General features: G+C 55.1%; 2 protein-coding genes across 2 annotated transcripts in view; both read left to right on the top strand.

The window, feature by feature from the left end:
• Window positions 1–21,806, top strand: part of TSPEAR (thrombospondin type laminin G domain and EAR repeats) — a 159,948-nt gene that overhangs the window by 115,978 nt on the left and 22,164 nt on the right. Inside the window, exons 3-5 of the mRNA XM_086676139.1 lie at window positions 16,587–16,825; window positions 18,685–18,775; window positions 21,076–21,232. Coding sequence (XP_086532265.1) covers window positions 16,587–16,825; window positions 18,685–18,775; window positions 21,076–21,232 — 487 coding nt within the window. The remainder of the gene's footprint in view (window positions 1–16,586; window positions 16,826–18,684; window positions 18,776–21,075; window positions 21,233–21,806) is intronic.
• LOC147577662 (uncharacterized) lies at window positions 4,151–14,596 on the top strand. The gene is made up of 2 exons (XM_086676124.1): window positions 4,151–5,072; window positions 13,393–14,596. The coding sequence occupies exons 1-2, from the start codon at window positions 4,207–4,209 to the stop codon at window positions 14,261–14,263; spliced, it is 1,737 nt and encodes a 578-aa protein (XP_086532250.1). The 5' UTR covers window positions 4,151–4,206; the 3' UTR covers window positions 14,264–14,596.

Genomic DNA, 21,806 nt, shown 5'->3' with positions numbered 1-21,806 from the left:
CCCACGGGTTCCCGGAGGTGAGGCACAGCCCCCGTGATGCCCCGACTCTCAGGAAGGGTTGTGTGTGTGTCCCTGTTGTTTCTGGACCCTTAATTCTCGAGGGGCCCTTCCCTGTCAGCCACGGTGTCTTTTCATTTGTCGCTCGTGGTTTTCACGGCGGGTGTGTACAAACCTGACCGGCGAGTCGGAGGGCCCCCGAGGGAGGGCGGGCGGCAGGGAGAGCTGCCCAGTGAGCCCCCGACGTGCAGCAGGCGGGCGGTCCCCACTCCAGGTCAGTGGCACCTCAGCGGGAGGCCGGAGGCAGCTGAGTGCAGCACATGGCCAAGCACTCCTCAAGGCCCTGTTGGCTCCTTGGGTCGTGATGGTACCACCATCTTTCTGGGTTTAGATATGACGAACCGTTTCAAGAGTTTTGTTGTCTAATAAAAAATAGTAGATGAAATGTACTTTGGGTGTTTTTTTTTAGTTTATTTATCTTAGAGGGAGAGAGAGAGAGAGAGAACATGAGTGGGGGAAGGGCAGAGAAAGGCAGAGAGAGAGAGAGAATCCCAAGCAGATTCTGAGCTGTCACCGCAGAGCCCGACTCGGGGCTCAAACCCACAACCCGTGAGCTCATGACCTGAACCGAAGTTGAGAGTTGGACGCTTAACTGACTGAGCCCCCCAGGCGCCCTGCCCTGAAAGATGAGATGTCCTTCGAAACCGACGGCTGAGCCCTGCCTGCTGTCATTTTCTTTTTGTTTCTGCTGCTTCTTGTCTTTAAAATACCCACCATGGATGTTTTTCTTCTACTTTCCCTGCTGTTTTGAAAGACACACATCCTGTTTTCAGTCACACTCGTGAATGTCTAAGTCTCCCTTCATATTTGTGTTTCAACTGGTCAAGTCACGAATCAATGATACGGCGTTGAGAAATTCCTCCTTGAGACGGAATTGGGTGTTTCTCCCACCATCTGGCCGCGCCCCACGCCTTTCAGTTTTCTGGGATCATCTGAAGGGCCGCCGTCTGACAGAAACATGGTACGAGCCACATTACAGCCATCCCAGCAGCCGCATTTACAAGTGAAAAAGAGGGGGCGCCTGGGGGGGCTCAGTCGGTTAAGTGTCCGACTTCGGCTCAGGTCATGATCTCACGGTCCATGAGTTTGAGCCCCATGTCGGGCTGTGTGCTGACAGCTCGGAGCCTGGAGCCTGCTTCCGATTCTGTGTCTCCCTCTCTCTCTGCTCCTCCCCTGTTCATGCTCTGTCTCTCCGTGTCTCAAAATAAACATTAAAAAAAATAAACTTGTAAAAACTCAGCAATATGTGTACAGGGTTGACTCAAAGTGCGTGATGCTCTTGAAACCCACAAGTTCTTCCAGCCCACACGCACACGTCTTGTCCATTCAGCTCCGGGCAGCACACCCTCTGTTACTTCTTTGACTGTTTTTTTTTTAAACTTTTTTTTAATGTTTATTTATTTTTGAGAGACAGAGAGAGAGAGCATGAGCAGGAGAGGGGTGGAGAGAGGGCGGGGGGACACAGAATCCCAAGCAGGTTCCAGGCTCTGAGCTGTCGGCACAGAGCCTGACGCGGGGCTCAAACTCACAAGCCAAGAGATCATGACCTGACCTAAGTTGGACGCTTAACCGACTGAGCCACCCAGGCGCCCCCCAACCCTTTTTTAATTTCTTTGTTGTTTTGATCTTAGCTGCTCCTCTCCCTCTCTGGCCATGGGTTATCGCATTTGGTCTCGGCTGAACACCCCGTCCGTGCGTTACATGCTGTCTGACCACATCTGTGGGTGTTTTCTTGTGTTTTGGGGGTACCACCAGCATTTGTCCTTCCGACTGTTGACATGATTGCTGTTTCCTGCCTCTGTTGTGAGTCTTTAATCCAGCTGCTTGGTGTTCAATTTCCTTGAACACTTGCTGTCTTCCACCATTTTATTAGGAATGAGGAAGTCCCGGTTAGAGCGTAGATCCCGTATGCGCTGGCTTCAGTCCCACTTCAGCCACGTTGGGCTGCGTGACCTTGAGTAGGTTGCTTAACCTCTCTGTGCCCAGGCTCCCTCCTCTGTTCATTCGCAGTATGGAATGACGTGTCACTTAGTTGATGTGAAAATTAAGTGGGTTACCAGATGTGAAATGCTCAGAGCCCCCACTGACTCAGAAAATGGTAGCTAACGTCACCAACATCGCCATTAGTGCTATTTTGAGGGTCTTCTCCTAAGACGTTGAATTCCCGCCCCCCCATCACCTGCACACGATGACTTTCTGTTCTGGGTTCACTGGGACCATACCTTCTTGCATCCCACGTTGCCTGACGTCTTCTTTTGAGCGTTGCTGTGGATCCATGAGTGTCCATCACTCTCGCGCAGTCTTCAGGAGATGTGCTCGCTCTGTCCACACTGTGTGCTCTGGGGCATCGTCCTGGGGTGAGGGGGTGCTGTGCTCAGCCGTGGGCGTGGAGGGCACAGGCACCTGCTGAAGGCCACCTGTGCGTGAGTGAAATATCGATGGAAACTGAATGGCCAAGCAGCGTACTGGTCCTGCGCCCTGGGACCCCCACGGTTGCATCTCAGCCCCTCCACGAACCCAGACCCGTCGTGGAGTTTCACAGCGTCCCACTCTAGTCCCTTAATGCTCCTTGCAGAGAGAGAAGGAAGGGAGAGGCAAAGAAGGTACTGGTAGAGAAGCTGCCGATCGCTGACACGGACAATGAGGGGAGCAGCCTCACTGGAGGCCCCCCGGACCCCCCAGGAAGTGTGATAAGGGGACATCATGAGCCACATGACGTGCGTGGATTCGACAACCCCAGTGAAATGGACAAGAACGTATTTCTCCACTCAAGAGGAAATATATAACCCGAACAGCCCCGTTCTATTAAAGACATTGGATGTGTCCGTAAGAACCTTCCCGCAGCCCACCCGTCCTTCAGCAGGCAAACCGTAAAGCAGCACAGAACATCGGACCACGGAACCGTGCCTGCGTCTCAAAGGAGCCAAGTACGAGAAAGCCTCCGACAGTGGCCTGCTGCGTGATTCCCCTTCGGCAACGGCCTCGGTACAGCCAAGGAGTAGAGGTGGAGAGGCGGGCGTGCGCGGCCAGGGATGCACGTGCTGGGCGTGGTCGTCAGGGGCGCCGGAGGGGGCCTCCGGTCGCGCCCACACTGACCGCGGTGGCCGTATGATCCACAAATACGAACACTGCAGAGAGGCACATGCGTGCCCACACAGAGACACACGCACACGGAGATGCACACACACACACACACACACACACACACACACACACACAGACCGATGTGGGTAAATGTGGTGGGATCTTGGGTGGCCGATCTCCTGGTTGTGACTTGTGCTAACGTTACACAAGTGGCCATCACTGAGGGAAATGCGTAAAGGGTGACAGGAGCTCCCAGTATAATTTTTTATAACTTCTGGTGAACTGTAATTACAAGCAAATCCACGTAGAAACCCCCAGGCCCACGTGGCTTCACTGCTGGGTTCTATCAGGGGGACACTGACACCAGGGCAGGATCCTGCAGACCCGCCGTCCGCCTCCTGGCTGGCACAAGACACTGTCCCCTGCTGTTGCCCCGTCACCCCTCGAGCTTACACCAGGGCACTGCCCAGATCCCCGTCAATGCCACGGAATCGCCAAAATCTCTGAGAGTTGTCCTGTGCTATCATCACTGCTTCCGTGACACCCACACCGCCTCCCCCATGGGAGCACCGCACACCCATGGGCGTAAGAGACAGACCCGCCCCGGCTGCCTGCCTCCCTCTTGGGGCTGCCGTCTGTGTGCCGGGACCCTCGCGCCCCGCGGCCACACCCCCGCACCTCGGCCGCGGGTGTGCATGTGACAGACCAACGACCCCAGGCTCCCGGTGGCACCAGGTGCCTGCAACGCTGCCCTCTGCTCCCGCCCAGCACGTGGCCCCCCCCGCGGGACCTGATGTCCTCCTGCGCCCTCTGGGGCAGTGGGAGCAGGTCTGCACCTTTCTCCCACGTAACCCGCGGAACCCAGTGCAGCCACAAGCAGCCCCATGGGGGGCCGTCGCGGCCGTCTGCCACAGGGAGGCACGGACACCCACTTCCCTGACTCCCCACAGGGACCCCGGCTTCCCCGAGGGCCAGACCCCGGTCAGGCGGTCATCAGAACTACCTGGGCAACTGACTCATCTGATGTGGCTTCCCTGACCTGGCACAACACCAACAAGGAAGGGGATGAGGCTCCTGTGGGGACAACACAAGCCTGGGGCAGATATAAAAGCCATGGCCTCCCAGGGTACCCAGCACACATTCGCACTCACGCACACACCCACACCCACACCCACTCCCTCCTGCAGCCCCACCGCCCCCGCCATGGCCGCGTCCACCCTGTCCGTCTGCTCCAGCGACCTGAGCTATGGCAGCCGCGTCTGCCTGCCCGGGGCCTCGGACTCCTGCCCCGACTCCTCCTGGCAGGTGGACGACTGCCCAGAGAGCTGCTGCGAGCCCCCGTGCTGCGCCCCGGCCCCCTGCCTGACCCTCCTGTGCGGCCCCTCCTCCCCCTGCCAGGGAGACTGCTGCACCCCTGCGTGCTGCAAGCCCGTCTGCTGCACCCCTGCGTGCTGCAAGCCCGTGTGCTGCACCCCTGTGTGCTGCAAGCCCGTCTGCTGCACCCCTGCATGCTGCAAGCCTGTCTGCTGCACCCCTGCCTGCTGCAAGCCCGTCTGCTGCACCGCTGTCTGCTGCAAGCCCGTGTGCTGCACCCCTGTGTGCTGCAAGCCCGTGTGCTGCACCCCTGTCTGCTGTGAGGACTCCCCCTGCAAAACCTCTTCATGCTGCCAGCCGTCCTGCTGCACCTCCTCCCCCTGCCAGGAAGACTGCTGCACCCCTGCGTGCTGCAAGCCCGTCTGCTGCACCCCTGCCTGCTGCAAGCCCGTCTGCTGCACCGCTGTCTGCTGCAAGCCCGTCTGCTGCACCCCTGTCTGCTGCAAGCCCGTCTGCTGCACCCCTGTCTGCTGCAAGCCCGTCTGCTGCACCCCTGTCTGCTGCGAGGACTCCCCCTGCTCAGCCCCCTCCTGCTGCCAGCCCAGCCCCTGCTGCAGACCCTCCTCCAGTGTATCCCTGCTCTGCCGCCCCGCGTGCCCCCGCCCTGCCTGCTGCGGCCCCGCCTCAGGCCAGTCCTGCTGCTGATGGGCACGTTCCCCTGGGGCCAGCCGGGCTCAGGTCCCACCTGGTGACTGTGGTCCTCCTGGCCACCCATCAGGCCTGACCTTGACCTCCTGCCTCCCGGGAATGCTGACCCCGCAGCTTCCTGGGGCTTCTGCTCCAGGAGGCACCTGCACCTGTTCTGGGTCACCTGTCCTCCTTGCCCCCTTTCTCTGCTTGGGTCACTTGGCTTTGACTCCTAACCTGTCAGCACCTCTTCAGGAAGCCCAATAAACTCACTTCACCGGCCGATTTGTTTCCTTTCATCTGACCTTCATGGGGGTGTGGGGACCCCACGGTTTTGCCCAGACATGGTCTCCTCCAGCCATGAACATTTCTAGGAACGAGGGACTGAGCAGTCCCAGAGACAGGCCTACCTCGAGTGGGCAGAGCCACGGGTGGGACTCACGCCCTGGCCCAGGAAGCTCCGTGCCGGTGGGCCCAGTGCCCAGGGCTTCCCAGGCTGGTCACCTGCACACGGGTCATGGTCTGGGGGTTCTCAGCCCCTGGCCCGTTTCCACCCACAGCCCCATCTGGGCAAACCGGCCCCAGACAAGTGGGTCTGGGTGCTCCAGGGAGCTCTCCCATAGGGAGAACATCCTCTATGGGCCTGGGGTCGTCCTGTGTTCCTCCCCCGGGCTCTACCCATTTAGCAGAAAGGTGATGGAGCAGGGGAGGCAGTGCTCCAGCCAAGATGGGGTAACAGGGACGGGATTCCTTCCCACCTGGGCCAACTCTGAAAGTTGACAAGATCATGAAGCAAGGGTGTCAGATCCCGGGCCCAAGACACGCAGAATCAGTGCACTTGTGAGGGAGATAAGCAAGGTTCCTGTCACTGTTGGTGCCCTCACCACCTGGACAGGATTTCCAGCCCCCGTGCAGGAGGGCGAACCCCACGGAACTCCAAGGACCCCGAGTTCCATAGATGGCCTTGGGAAAAGCCCGGGCAGACAGAGTTGGGGTCAGAGTGCTGGAGAAGAGGCCCCGTCCCAGCGGTCTCCCCACCTGAGACCCTCTGTGCTCTGCCGTGTCCCCTCCCCGGCCCTGGCGCCCACGCTTCTGCTTTCTGTCTCTGAAGCTCCTCACATGAGCGGAATCACATTTCACTCGGCCCAGCGTCCTCATGCCTCGTCCGTGTTCTAGTCCGACTTGCTTCCCTTTACGGCTGAATAACGTTCCACGGTATGGATGGGCCACATCTGCTCATCCATCCATCTGCTGAGGGCACCGGGGTCCCTGTGAACATGTGTGTCCGAGCATCTCTTCGAATCCCTACTTGCAGTTCTGCTGAGCATATTCCCAATATAATCCCCAGACCATAGAGTAAGTCCGTTGCTATTCCTTCAAGAACCACCACACAAGCTTCCACGGTAGCTGGGCCTTTTCTCACTCCTACTAACGACACGCGAGGACTTCGGTTTGTCCACGTCCTCATCAACACTTGTTATTTTCTCCTTGTTATGTATGTACATTACGTGTTATCTCCTCGTTGTGTTTCTATTTGCGTGAATATTCTATATAATATATGTGGTTAACTCCTTGTATTTACATTTATATAAATATTATGTTATATATTATGTATATATATTTACCCTAATGGACGTAAGGTGGCTTCTCATTGTAGTTTTGATTTGTGTTTCTCTAGTGATTAGTAACGTGGAGCCTCTTTCACATGCTTATAGGTCACGTAATTTGTACTTCTTCTTTGGAAAAATGTCTGTTCAAGTCCTTTGCTCATTTTGGAATTGGGTTGTTTTGTTTTTTGTCGTTGAGTTTCGGGAATTCTCTACACGTGTTATATATAATTTCTTATCACATGATTTTCAAATATTTTCTCTCATTGTATTTAGGTTACCTTTTCTTCTCCATTGGTATTGCCTTCTGATGCAAAATATTTACAATTTTTGTGAAGGCCACTTTTTGTATTTTTCGTATGTTGCCTGTGCCTCTGGTATCACATCCAGGAAATCACCGCGAAATCCAATGTTGCAAAGCTTTTGCCCTGTGTTTTCGTCTAAGAGTTTTATAGTTTTAGGTCTTCCTTTTAGGTCATGGGTCTATTTTGAGTTCATTTTTGTGTATGGTGTGAGGTAAGAGTCCACTTACCTTCTTTTCCCTGGGGATAGTTAGTTTTGCCTGCACCGCTTGCTGAAGAGACTGTCATTTCTCCATTGAATGGACTCGGTGCTCTTTCAAAAATGATTTCACCTAATATGTTTATTTCTGGACTCTATTCCATTGGTCTGTATGTCTGTTTTTATGGCAGTATCACCCTATGTTCATTATTGTAGCTTTGTAGTGGTTTTTTTTTTTTTCATATAATTTATTGTCAAGTTAGCTAACATACAGCGCGTACAGGGTGCTCTTAGCTTTGGGAGTAGATTCCCATGATTCATCACTTACATACAACACCCAGGGCTCATCCCAACAAGTGCCCTCCTCAGTGCCCATCACCCGTTCCCCTCCCCCATCAACCCTCAGTTTGTTCTCTGTATTTAAGAGTCTCTTATGGTTTGCCTTCCTATAGATTTGTAGTTTTGAAATCAAGGAGTGGGAGTCCTCTAGCTTTGTTGTTTTTTTTTTTTTTTCAGGATTGTTTTGGCTATGCAGGATCCCTTGATTCCACATGAATTTAAGGATGGGGTTTTAGGTTTCAGTAAAACACCTCACTGAGATTTCAGTAGTGATTGCGTTACATCTGTAGATTGCTTGAGATGACAGTGATATCGTAACGATATTGAGTGTTCCAATCCTTGAACATGGGATGCCTTTCCATTTATTTGTCTTCCTTACTGTGTTTCAGCAATGTTTTGTAGTTTTCGTTGGACAGCTCTTTCACCTCCGTGGTTGTTAATTCATTTTACTTTATTCTTTTTTGGTGCAATTGTAAATGGAATTGTTTTATAAATTCCTTTTGGGGTTGTTCATCAGCAATGTATGGAAACGCAACTGAATTTTGACTTTGTATCCTGCTGTCTTTCTGAATTCATTTGCTAGTGCTAACGGGTCCTTAGGGTTTTCTACAAATAAGATCACAGCGTCTATGAACAGAGATGATTTTACATCTTCCCTTCCAATTTGGGCTACTGTATTTTATTCTCTAACTATTCTCCTAGAACTTCCAGTCCTGTGGTGAATAGAGGCAGTGAAAGTGGGCATCTCTGTCTGTCCTGATCTTACAGGAAAAGCTCTCAGTCTTTCACTGTTGAGTATGATGTTTGTTGTGGGATTTTCACATATATATTTTATTTTGTTGAGGTAGTTCCTTCTACTCCTAATTTGTTGAGTGTTTTATTGTGAGAGGGTGTTGAACTTTTTCAAATGCTTTTTCCGCATCAATTGAGATGATCATGTACTTTTTCCTTTATTCTGGTAATGTTGGCTATTATATTGACTGGTTTTCATATGTGGAACCACCCTTAAATTCGAGAAATAGGTCCTCCTTGGTTGTGGTGCATAATTCCTTTACTCTGCTGCTGAATTCAATTTGCTAGTGTTTTATTGAAGATTTTTGCATCAGTGTTCATAAGGGATATTGTTTTGTAGTTTTCTGTTCCTGTAGTGTCTTTGCCTGGCTTTGTTGTCACAGGATTATAAATCTCATAAGATGAGTTGGGGAGTGTTTCCTCCTGTTTAACTTTTTTAAAGTTTATAGTGAACTAGGAATGATTGAACAAACTCTGAACCTGATATAAGGCATCTATGAAAAACTTACAGCCAGCATCATACTTAATTGTAAAAGACTGAATGCTTTCTGCTAAAGATCAGGAAGAAGATACAGATGTCCTCTCTCACTGTTCCTGTTGAACATCACGCTGAAGCCTTACCTGTGCAGCAAGCGAGGAAAAGAAATAAAACACATACGTATTGAAAATGAAGAAATGCAGTTGTCTCCATTCCCAGAGGACATGATCATCCACATAGAAAACCCCCAAGAATATACAAAAAACTCCTAGAAATATAAGAGAGTTTGGCAAAGTTGAAGTATGTAAGCCTAAAATAATAAAAATTAATTCATTTATTTTTTTTATTAAAAAATTTTTTTGACGTTTATTTATTTTTGAGAGAAAGAGACAGATCACAAGCAAGGGAGTTTCAGAGAGAGAGGAAGATACAGAATCTGAAGCAGGCTCCAGGCTCTGAGCTGTCAGCACAGACCCCGACGTGGGGCTGAACTCACAAACTGTGAGATCATGACCCGAGCCAAAGTTGGATGCTTAATTGATTGAGACACCAGGTGCCCCCAAATTAATTCATTTCTTTTTTTTTTTAATTTTTAAAAATGTTTTACTTATTTTTGAGAGAGAGAGAGACAGAGTGTGAGCAGGGGAGGGGCAGACAGAGAGGGAGACACAGAATCCGAAGAAGCCGGATGCGGGGCTGGAACTCACAAACCACAAGATCACAACCTGAGCTGAAGTCGGATGCTCAACCGACTGAGCCACCCAGGAGCCCCAATTCATTTGTATATAATAGCAATAAAGAATTGAAACTGAAAATTTTTGTTTAAAAGTTTGATTTACAACAGAGTGAAAAATGAAAGCTTAAGTATAAATCTCACAGAATGTGTGCATGAGAATGATAAAAATTACTGATGGGAGTAATTTAACAAGACGTAAATAAACGGAGAGCTCGACTATGTTCTAGGTTACGGTCGAGTAATTGTCGTGACGTCAGTTACCTCCAGACTGATCCACAGATTCAAGGCAATCCCAGCAAGAGATTTTTGTCACTGTGAACAAGCTAATTCTAAAATTATTTGGAAAGGCAAAGAAGCTCCACTACCCAAACCATGTGAAGATGATGAGCACAGTTGGTGGACTTCACTACCTGATTCCAGATCTGCTTTAAAACTATAGCAATCAAGACAATGTGATGTCGGCAAAGGGACAGAAGCGTGCAGATTAATGAAACAGGATAGACACACACACCCACACGAAAACAGGCAACTGATTTCTGACACATCAGTGACACAGTGTGTTTGGAACATCTAGATGGCCATATGCAAAAAAAAAAAAAAAAAAAAAAAGTGAATCTTGACCCATACCTTACACTTAGTGTAAAAATGTAATCAAAATTGATCCTAGGCCTAAATGTAAAATGTGAACGTTTTAAACTTGCAGAAGAAAACACAGGAGAACATTGTGACCGTGTGTTGGGCGGAGTTCTTAGGTTTAATACCAAAGGCATGGTCTGAAAAAGAAGGAAATTGATAAATTGGACTTTACCCACATTAACTCTGATTGCTCCTCAAAAAGCCGGTAAGAGATACACAACATACAGATCCGTGTCCATCGACCGTGTGCATGATCAGTAGGGCTTCCGGTCAACAGCAGGCAAGAAACAGTTAAGGTCTTGGGGAGTCAAAGTTATACACAAATGTTTGACGGTAACTCCCGTGTTAGCCGGGGGTCCACCGTATGCATCCGCAGTGCATAAAGGACTCTCAAAATTCAATGTCAAGAAAACCTACAAAAGGGAGGGGCCTGAACCCTTGCAGAAATACCAAAAAGACGCATGGATGGCAAATAAACACGTGAAACGATGCTCGACGCCGTTCGTCATCAGGGCAATGCAGAGGCAAATACAGGAAGATACCCCTGCTCACCGATTAGAATGGCTACTGTTTAACAGAAAGCCGGCAACCTCAAGTGCTGGCAATGATACACGGCGACTAGAGCTCTCCGTGCTGTTGGGGAAGGAGGGAACGCAAAAAGGCACAGCCACTGTGCAAAACAGTTTGGCTGCTATTTATTTATTTATTTAGAGAGCACGTGCACAAGCAGGGGAGGGGCAGAGAGAGAGGGAGGGAGAGAAGCCCAAGCAGGCTCGGTGCTATCAGCACAGGGTCCGAGGCAGGGCTTGGAGCCACGAACTGTGAGATCATGACCCGAGCCGAGATCGAGAGATGCATATCCACCCAGGCGCCCTGTAGTTTGGTGGTTTTTTATCACGTTAAACAGGCTCTTGCCCTGTGACCCAGCGACGCCACTCCTAGGTGCTTACCCTGGAGAAATAAAAACTCGCTGCATTGCAAAAACCTGCACACGATGTTTGTGGCAGCATGTTCATAACCCTCAAAAGCAGGAAGCAATGAAAATGTCCTTCACCCGGAGCGCCTGGGTGGCTCAGTCGGTTAAGCGTCCGACTTCGGCTCAGGTCATGATCTCGCGGTCCGTGAGTTCGAGCCCCGCGTCGGGCTCTGTGCTGACAGCTCAGAGCCTGGAGCCTGTTTCGGATTCTGTGTCTCCCTCTCTCTGACCCTTCCCCGTTCATGCTCTGTCTCTCCCTGTCTCAAAAATAAATAAAACGTTAAAAAAAAATTTTTTTTTTTGGGGGCGCCTGGGTGGCGCAGTCGGTTAAGCGTCCGACTTCAGCCAGGTCACGATCTCGCGGTCCGTGAGTTCGAGCCCCGCGTCAGGCTCTGGGCTGATGGCTCAGAGCCTGGAGCCTGTTTCCGATTCTGTGTCTCCCTCTCTCTCTGCCCCTCCCCCGTTCATGCTCTGTCTCTCTCTGTCCCAAAAATAAATAAATGTTGAAAAAAAAATTAAAAAAAAAAATTTTTTTTTTTAAAAAGAAGAAAAAAAAAGAAAATGTCCTTCACCAGTCGACAGAATAATCAGAATAATCAAGTTGTGGTACGTCCATACAGTGGAGTCCACTCAGCAGTAAAGAGAGGAGAACTGTCAGTTCACGACATGCGTGAAGCCCAGTGCATTCTGCTAAATGAAAGAAGCCAGACCCGAAAGGCTGCATACTGTATGCATAGGACAGTCTAGAAGAGACACAACTGTAGTGACTGGGAGTCAGTGGTGGCAGAGGTTTGGGATGGGGAACACAAGGGGCTTCCGCATGGTGCCGCCACAGAACAAGTGAAACGTAGAGGGACGCGGGGTGAGACAGTGAACAGTTGCTCTATAGATTCTGTAAGGCCAAGCGGCCGAAATTCTTCCCCCTGAAGACGTCGAGGACTGCAATCTGCTCTTTGCTGATTTTTTTTCTTTTTTGCTCTTGATTATTTGTTATGTTCTGCTTCTCTTCGTTTCTGCACCGAGTTTTGCTGGCCCACGGAGTCCCGTCTGCGTTCATAGACGGTGTGTGAGTAGCAGGGTCTCGGAGCAGCCGCGAACCTTCCCGTCCCGTGCACCAGAGGGCTCAGTGCTGCCGCGTAATCGATCCCATCTCCCTCCAGCTTTGCAGATGTGGTTCTAGGTCTTTAGGCATCTCGGTTCGCTGAGTTGCTTCCAATCACTTCCGATCTCTCTGGAAGCTTCCAGGATGCTTCTTTAGGTTTGGTGTAAGACAACTCACCAGTGTGTCCCGACGTGCAGCATTCTCTGTGTATCTCATCCCACGTTTGGTCAGATTCCACCTCCGAAGACCACATCTCCCTCTGTCTGAGAAATGTTGCCTTTTGTCGATCGGTCTTCCTGGAAAGCTTCTCTGATGAACGTTGGATGCTGTGCACATCGTTTCTCTTAGGTTTTGCACAGTCCATCTCTGTCGTTCTGCGCTGAGACACTCTGTCCCCTTCCCATTCGCTCCTGACTGCCTGGCCTCCACTCAGCACTCGGTGTGCGGATGTTCTGCAGCCGATGGGCAGACCTGTCCCGGCGTTCCGGTCCTTCTGCCCGCTGAGACCCGGGGATGCACGGTGCTCACCTGGACCGCCGCAAACCCCCGGGCATCAGGGCGCACACTGGGCAGTGAGCAGGCTGCATGCCCGCAGGGCTCCAGGACTCTAGAGTTTTCCTGTGGTGTTTGCTTAGAGAACCAAAAGTAGTCAGGGGCCAAGCCAGTCCTTAACCATGACAGGCACTGTCCAAGCAGCAAACTCTTTAGTGTAAATAAACCAGAAGTAATAAACACTCTCAGGACTCAGTCAAAACACAAACAAGGAAAGGGAAGTCTTGGTGACAACACACAGCTGGGAGGTATAAAAGCCGACAGACAGCCGGAGCTCCTCACACACTCACACACACACACTCACACACACTCACACACACACACCGCCTCCTGCAGCCCCACCGCCCCCGCCATGGCCGCGTCCACCCTGTCCGTCTGCTCCAGCGACCTGAGCTATGGCAGCCGCGTCTGCCTGCCCGGGGCCTCGGACTCCTGCCCCGACCCCTCCTGGCAGGTGGACGACTGCCCAGAGAGCTGCTGCGAGCCCCCGTGCTGCGCCCCGGCCCCCTGCCTGACCCTCCTGTGCGGCCCCTCCTCCCCCTGCCAGGGAGACTGCTGCACCCCTGCGTGCTGCAAGCCCCTGTGCTGCACCCCTGTCTGCTGCAAGCCCGTCTGCTGCACCCCTGTGTGCTGCAAGCCTGTCTGCTGCACCCCTGTCTGCTGTGAGGACTCCCCCTGCACAACCTCTTCATGCTGCCAGCTGTCCTGCGGCCCCTCCTCCCCCTGCCAGGGAGACTGCTGCACCCCTGCATGCTGCAAGCCCGTCTGCTGCACCCCTGCATGCTGCAAGCCCGTCTGCTGCACCCCTGTCTGCTGCAAGCCCGTGTGCTGCACCCCTGTCTGCTGCAAGCCCGTCTGCTGCACCCCTGTGTGCTGCAAGCCCGTGTGCTGCACCCCTGTCTGCTGTGAGGACTCCCCCTGCACAACCTCTTCATGCTGCCAGCCGTCCTGCTGTACCTCCTCCCCCTGCCAGGAAGACTGCTGCACCCCTGCATGCTGCAAGCCCGTCTGCTGCACCCCTGTCTGCTGCGAGGACTCCCCGTGCTCAGCCCCCTCCTGCTGCCAGCCCAGCCCCTGCTGCAGACCTTCCTCCTGCGTGTCCCTGCTCTGCCGCCCCGTGTGCAGGCCCGCCTGCTGCACCCCTGCCTCCTCCTGCTGCCGCCCAGCCTCCTGCGTGTCCCTGCTCTGCCGCCCCGTGTGCAGGCCCACCTGCTGCACCCCTGTCTGCTGCAAGCCCGTCTGCTGCACCCCTGTGTGCTGCGAGGACTCCCCCTGCTCAGCCCCCTCCTGCTGCCAGCCCAGCCCCTGCTGCAGACCCTCCTCCAGTGTATCCCTGCTCTGCCGCCCCGCGTGCCCCCGCCCTGCCTGCTGCGGCCCCGCCTCAGGCCAGTCCTGCTGCTGATGGGCACGTCCCCCCGGGGTCAGCCGGGCTCAGGTCCCACCTGGTGACTGTGGTCCTCCCGGCCACCCCTCAGTGAGTCCTGACCTGTGTTAGGTGGCTGCCCCCACCCAGGACGGGGTCCCCCATGTGTCCACTCTCCTGACCTGACCTTGACCTCCTGCCTCCCAGGAATGCTGACCCCATGGCTTCCCGGGACTTCTGCTCCCAGGAGGCAACTGCACCTCTTCTGGGTCACCTGTCCTTCCCTCCCCCTTTCTCTGCTTGGGTCACTTGGCTTTGACTCCTAACCTGTCAGCACCTCTTCAGGAAGCCCAATAAACTCACTTCACCAGCCGATTTGTTTTCCTTTCATCTGACCTTCATGGGGGTGCGGGGACCCCAGGGTTTTGCCCAGACACGGTCTCCTCCAGCCACGAACATTTCTAGGAACGAGGGACTGAGCAGTCCCAGAGACAGGCCTACCTCGAGTGGGCAGAGCCACGGGTGGGACTCACGCCCTGGCCCAGGAAGCTCCGTGCCGGTGGGCCCAGTGCCCAAAGGCAGAACAGGGGGATGTGGGGATTCGGTCCCAGCAGGTGCCATAGCTGCGAGGTCAGTGCTCCTTCCCGGCCACCTGCCCACGTCCCAACCATCACCATGTGAGGATTCTGTCCTGACTTAGTGGGTTTGGCTTCCATGCCTCACCCCCACTCCCTCCCCTGTGGAAGGTAAGTGCAGGCTGGGCATCCCACCGTGGACACTAACGGGGCCACGCGTGTCCCTCAGCACACAGGCCGCATAACCCAGGCCACGCCAAGTGTATTTTACTGGCTTAGGTGTTAAGTTAAATACGAGGGCCACGGAGGCTTTAATTTCTTCAGCGGAACGGTTGCACGGGTTTGGTCACAGTGCCCCTGGCCGAGGCTCGCTGCAGAAACCACAGTGCAGAGTTTCCCCGGGCCCTGGCGCCCGGCCGGTCACTTTCATGCCGTGGCCCCTTTCCCTGTGTTAGGCTGGGAAGCAGTAGACCCTAAACGGCAACGACGGATAATCAAGGATGCGTCGTACGACGTGCCGCTGGCCTTACTGGTGTTCCCGGGTCACCGTCTTGGTGGCGGAAGCTCGTGGAGGTTTAGTGGTGTTGAGATACACGTGACAGAAAGCGTTCCGTGTCCATTTCAGCGCAGCCATCCCGCCGTCCTTGGGCAGACTTTTCCGTCTTCCCCGACCGGCCCCCGTCCCCGCCTCCCCAGCCCTGGCGCCCCCGTTCCAGGCTCCGCCCCTGAACGTGACTGGACTAGGTCTCTCACAGAAGTGGGCCGCGCGGTATTTGTCCTTGGTGATGGCTTACTTCACTCAGCGTGACGTCCCCCGGGTTCGTGCGCGTGGACGCTGAAGCCTCTTTGCAAGGCTGGGTGACATTCCACTGTATGGCTAGAGCACATCTCAACGCCCCTGCTCCCGCACTTACCTTTGCGGACCTGGGTGCCTCTCTCGGGGACCCTGCTGTCAGTCCTGTCGGGCGTCGGAGGTGGGCTTGCGGGGTCACGTAACAGTCCTATAGTAACTTTTCCGGGGACCGCGGGCTGTGTCCTAGAACAGCTATGCCGTTTGGCAATCCCACCACCGGGGCGGACGGCTTCCGATCTCTCCACATCCTCAGAGGCACTAGTTTCTGGTTTTCTGATAGCGGCCACCCTGACAGGTTGGAGCAGGGATCTGGTGGATCACAGACCTTGGTCACCGCAGTAGGCCCTGCCCTGGGAGCCCTGTCCTCCCGCCACACCTCCCCTCCCACACCTCCCCTGCCTATCCTCCCTCACCCATCCTGCCTCCCATGCCCCGCCCTCCCCTGCCCGTCCCCCCCACTCCCCCACCTGTCAATGCCTCCCCTGCCCTGCAGTCCCCTGCCCCGCCCTCCCCTGCCCTGCTCTCACCTGTCCCTCCCTCCCCTGCCCCACCCTCACCTGCCCCGCCCTCCTCCCCTGAGCCCTCCCCCACCCTCACCGGCCCCGCCCTGCCTCACCTGCCCCCTCCCCTGTCCCGCCTGCCAGCCCCCCTCCTGTGCCCTATTCTCCCCTACCCGCCCTCCCCTGTCCCCCTTTCCCTATTCTGCCCTCCCTGTCCCTCCTTCCCCTGCCCCGCCCTCCCCTGCCCCTCCCTCCCCTGTCCCATCCTCCCCTGCCCCGCCCTCCCCTGCCCCAAACCCTCCCCCGCCCTCACCTGTCCCTCCCTCCCCTGTTCCACCCTCCCCTGCCCCCACCCCCTGCCCTGCTCTCACCTGTCCCTCCCTCCCTCGCCCCGCCCTCACCTGCCCCGTCCCCTGCCCCGCCCTCTCTTGCAGAAGAACGAATACCTGTTCACTGTGGTGACGGAGGAGTCTGACGGGCTGTTGCTGGGTCTGCGGTACTCGCCCACCAGGCTGCACTTCCTGTTCCTCAGCCGGGACGCGGCGGGGGCCTGGCAAACCCGCGTGACCTTCCGCAGTCCCGCTCTGACGGACAACCAATGGCACACGCTGGTCTTGGCCGTGTCCGAAGGATCCTTTTCCCTCACCGCGGACTGCGGCGTCCCCGCGGACATGTAGGTAGCGGGGCGCCCGGGGAGGGCCGGGTGCTGCCGGACACGGCGGGTCCAGGGCCGCGGGGCGGGCCGGCTGGCCCTGGGCTCGGGCCAGTGGGCGAACAATCTTTAGGGACCATCCCCTGAAGCGGGAGCGCAGGGTCATCAGCAGGGTCCGCCACCAAACCCGTCCTCCAGAGCGGCCGCAGTGGGTGGGGGCGAGTGCAGGCGCCCAGGCCGGGTAGGTTGGACTTGGCTGGGGGGGGGTGGGGGGCGGGGACTGTGCCTTGCAGAGCGGCCTCACCATCAGGAAACATGCAGAGGAAGGTCACAGAGAGCTCAGGCACCAGAGCCAAACTGAACCTGCAGCCTGACTGGGCCTTGTGATTTTCAACACATCGTTTGGCCTAAGACCCGGTTTGCCCGTCGGGACGAGTGAATAGTCACTCTGACCCCAAATAAACACGCAGAGTAGCCCTTCTGGTAGCTTCGGCACAGCCCCAGGCACCAGCAGCCTGAGTTCCCTCCCTGCCCTCGCCGTCACCTGGTCACTAGGCTGGACCAGAGAGCGTCGGTCCCCATAGTCCCACCGGCTCATGACGACCATCCTGGCTCAGTGGGGCTGGTGACTCTCTTAAATCACAAATTGTCCGGTTTACATTAAAATCCATCATTATTCCAGATACCACTTTCAAAGGTAGAATCTTACTTTGCTCTGTTACTATGAAACTTATTCCATAATAAAAAGATTCTTTGCCTTTCGGACACTTTGTTTAAATCCGTCTCTACCACAAGGGCTCCCTCTGCTCCCAAGCGCATCAGGGCCTTTACCAGGGTGATGACGGTGGGGACCCAGCAGTGGGAGCAGCTCTGTGATGGGGAGGTGGAGGGGGCCAAGGAAGGGGAGGGAAGGAGCCGCGGCTACAGCCAGTGGCGGCAAAGGAGGACTCCGGGGCCTGGGGGTCGGGCGTCACAGGGCTCGTGGGCACCACGGAGGGCGCGCTGTGATCAGAGCACGGGGGATTCTGGGACGGCGCTCAGAAAGTGGCCTCACCACGGCCAGCTGCAGCCCGATGCAGGCCTGGAAGGAGCAGGTTCTTACAGGGGGAGATGCCTGGCTCATCCACCCCAGAGGCTCCAGTCAGGCCCCCCCCTCCAGCAGGCACCCACCTTCTCCCCCACCCTCGGGGTGCAGCGTCCACTTCCGCGTCAAGACCCAGCTCTGGCCACATCTGCCAACGCCTCCCAGGCCATCAGCGAGGACCCCTCCCGCCCAGACACCATCTGTTTCCCCATAGGTGTGGTGGAGGGTGGGCAGGCTGGGGACTCAGTGCCGCTGGGAGCCACTAGAGTTTCCAGAGAGATGGGAGAACCCCTGAACGGACACTTCTGTGGCCACACTTTTGCAGAAGACTCTTGTCCTGGGGAAAAGAGCGCTCCTCAAATTCACGTCCTCCAGAACCCTGCAATGCAAACTTGCTTGGAGACAGAGTCTTTGCAGGTGTAATCAAGTTAAGTTGAGGTCAAGTCGGGCGGGCCCTGATCCAGAGCCTGGTGTCCCTATAAGAAGAGGAGAGGCACAGACAAGGCCATGTGAAGACAGGCGGAGGGGGTGACGTAGCTACAAGCCAGGGAATACCAGAAAGCCCAGAGCTGGATGAGCCTCCAGAGGGAGCGGGACTCTGCAACGCCCTGACGTCAGACTCCCGGCCTCCAGAGCTGTGGATAATCTGCCACCTAAGCCCCCAGTATGGGGTGTTCATTACAGCCACCCTGGGAAACTGATACCCCCCGTACACTGCTTCCCCTGTCCTTTTCTGCATAAACGGGCTGTGACGCTGCTCTCCCATGGCCCTAAAGCCACCCTCAAATGTTTTCAGAATGGCTGACGTGCCCTTCCCGGCCACCCTCTCGGTGCGAGGAGCCCGGTTCTTCATCGGCAGCCGGAAGAGGACCAAAGGCCTGTTCACGGTAAGCACGGGAGGGGCTGCCTGTCTGGCCTCCCAACAGCAGTGCTCACAGAGGGGCCGTCACTACAGGCCCCGTGTCCTCACACTCTGATCCGACAGATCAGTGTGTGCCACACGGGAGCAGGGAGCCCTGGGGTACATGAGGCTCTACACTTGCAAGGTACAATTTACCACAGGGCCTTTTCACTCGCCGTTCCCTCTTCCTGGCACACTCATCCCCACTGTCACCACAGATCACACCCTGTACCCTCAGGACCCCGCCCCATGTCATCCTCCTTGGAGACCTTCCCCTACCACTTGGAGAAGATGAGCCTTGCACCCAACCCCTTCTCCTGGTTGTCTTTCCTCCATAGCCCTGACCACTCTCAGACCAGCTGTGTGTTTGCTCATTGGCTGTCTCTCCCATAGAGGGCAGGTGAGGGACCCTGTTCTATACTGTGTCCAGTTTCTAGACCCATGCGTGATATATAATAGGTGCTTGGTGAATATTTGTGGATGGCAGGTTTGGATGGATGGATGGACAGATGGGTAACTGTATGGGTGGTGGGTGGACATATGGATGGATGGATCAGTGATGGACGGATAGGTGGGTGAACATAAGGCTGAGTGACAGATGGGTAGATAGATGGATGAGTGATTGATGGACATATGGGTGAATGGATGGGTGGATGGGGGATGGATAGATGGATGGATGGGTGGATGGGGGGATGGATGGATGGATAGGTGGATGGATGGGTGGATGGATGGGCGATGGATGGACATATGGGTGAATGGATGGGGGGATGGATGGATGGATGGGTGGATGGATGGGTGATGGATGGACATATGGGTGAATGGATGGGTGAATGGATGGATGGATGGATGGATGGGTGGATGAGCGATGGATGGACATATGGGTGAATGGATGAGTGGATGGATGGATGGGTGGGTGGATGGACAGATGGGTGATGGATGGACATATGGGTGAATGGATGGGGGGATGGATGGATGGATGGGTGGGTGGGTGGATGGATGGATGGACAGATGGGTGATGGATGGACATATGGGTGAATGGATGGGGGGATGGATGGATGGATGGGTGGGTGGGTGGGTGGATGGACATATGGGTGAATGGATGGGGGGATGGATGGATGGTTGGCTGGATGGATGGGTGATGGATGGACATATGGGTGATGGATGGGTGGATGGATGGATGGGTGGGTGGATGGACAGATGGGTGATGGATGGACATATGGGTGAATGGATGGGGGGGTGGGGGGATGGATGGATGGATGGATGGATGAGCGATGGATGGACATATGGGTGAATGGATGAGTGGATGGGTGGGTGGGTGGATGGATAGATGGGTGATGGATGGACATATGGGTGAATGGATGGGTGGATGGATGGATGGGTGGGTGGATGGACAGATGGGTGATGGATGGACATATGGGTGAATGGATGGGGGGATGGATGGATGGATGGGTGGGTGGGTGGATGGATAGATGGGTGGGTGGATGGAAGGGTGGATGGATGGTTGGCTGGATGGATGGGTGATGGATGGACATATGGGTGAATGGATGGGGGATGGATGGATGGATGGATGGGTGGATAGATGGATGGATGGATGGGTGATGGATGGACATATGGGTGAATAGATGGGTGGATGGGGATGGATAGATGGATGGATGGGGGGATGGATGGATGGATAGGTGGATGGATGGGTGGATGGATAAGTGGGTGGATGGATGGATGCTAGATGGACATATGGGTGAATGGATGGGTGGGTGGATGGATGGATGGATGGACAGATGGGTGATGGATGGACATATGGGTGAATGGATGGGGGGATGGGGGGATGGATGGATGGGTGGGTGGGTGGATGGATGGATGGGTGGGTGGATGGAAGGGTTGATGGCTGGCTGGATGGATGGATGGGTGATGGATGGACATATGGGTGAATGGATGGGGGATGGATGGATGGGTGGGGGGATGGGGGGATGGATGGATGGGTGATGGATGGACAGAGAGATGGACAGATGGATGGATGAACAATGCAGCCCAGTCACTCTAGGCTGGTTCACAGGAAAAACCCCTTCCATGGCTGTTGCCTTAGAACAGTGTAGAATTATCCACCATTGCTCCCAGTGCTCCCCACACTCCCAACCTATTAGCAGATTCTTCTCACCTGGCTCTTGAGGTGGCCAGACCCTCAGTCCTCATTCTCACCCCTCCACCAGGGTCTGGCCAGGCTGAGCCCAGGGGTGGGTCCAAGCACTCTCTGGCAACGATGTTCTAAGCATGCTCTCCGTCTCTCTGCAGGGCCTGGTGAGGCAGCTGGTCTTACTGCCTGGCTCGGATGCCACCGCAAGGCTCTGTCCCTGCAGGAGTCCCGAGTTGGCTGTGCTGTCCATCCCCCCAGTCCTGCAGGGCCCCCCGGGGAAGCCAGAAGATAATGAGGTGCTAAAATATCCCTATGGTTAGTAGGTCAAAGCCACCCACTCCCCCTCACTTATGGCAGACCCTGAGAGCCTTGTCACTTGGTAACAGAGAAAGGAAGGTGACTATTAAGTTGACAAAGGGACTGGCTTGATGCAGATGGGCAGGGGTCCTGCCCAATGGCCACCAGAGAACCTGGTTCTTCCTGGACCCCCAGTGCTATTCCCTGACCTCGTCTTCCTTCTCTTGAGCCTCTGACTTCCATCTGCTGCCTGTTTTGTCCCCAGAGCAGTATTTGGGGTCTTTACCCCCATCCCTCTCTGATAGGCATCTAAGCCTCAGCCCCCACCCCAGCGGGGACCCCAAACTGTGAGAGGCACATTCCAATTGTCCGTGACCCCCCCAGCCCAGAGGGTCCCCAGCATTTAGCCCGTGCTCGCGTCTCCTGGGGCTGAAGTCACCATGCTGCGTATGTAAGCCACACACCCCACCCCGGAGAAGCAGGATCCCGCCCCCACTGCAGCCCCCACCACTCAGCGAGGCGGGGGAGACAGCCCCAGCCCCTCCTCAGCCTCACGGTCATGCCTCACCAGTCAGGGGACGCCCCTCGAGCA

Source organism: Puma concolor, chromosome C2 (genome assembly GCF_028749965.1).
Source record: "Puma concolor isolate L17-30 chromosome C2, mPumCon1.1.hap2, whole genome shotgun sequence".
In the NCBI taxonomy this organism is placed as follows: Eukaryota; Metazoa; Chordata; class Mammalia; order Carnivora; family Felidae; genus Puma; species Puma concolor.
This window is presented reverse-complemented; position numbering and strand designations above follow the sequence as displayed.

What these genes read in the sequence shown, in the direction of transcription:
- LOC147577662 (XM_086676124.1), top strand. Translation starts at nt 4,207, where the DNA reads ATGAGGCTCCTGTGGGGACAACACAAGCCTGGGGCAGATATAAAAGCC. An exon ending in CAGCCCAGCCCCTGCTGCAG is followed by an intron (nt 5,073 to 13,392) that starts ACCCTCCTCCAG and finishes CCTGTGCGGCCC; the next exon opens with CTCCTCCCCCTGCCAGGGAG.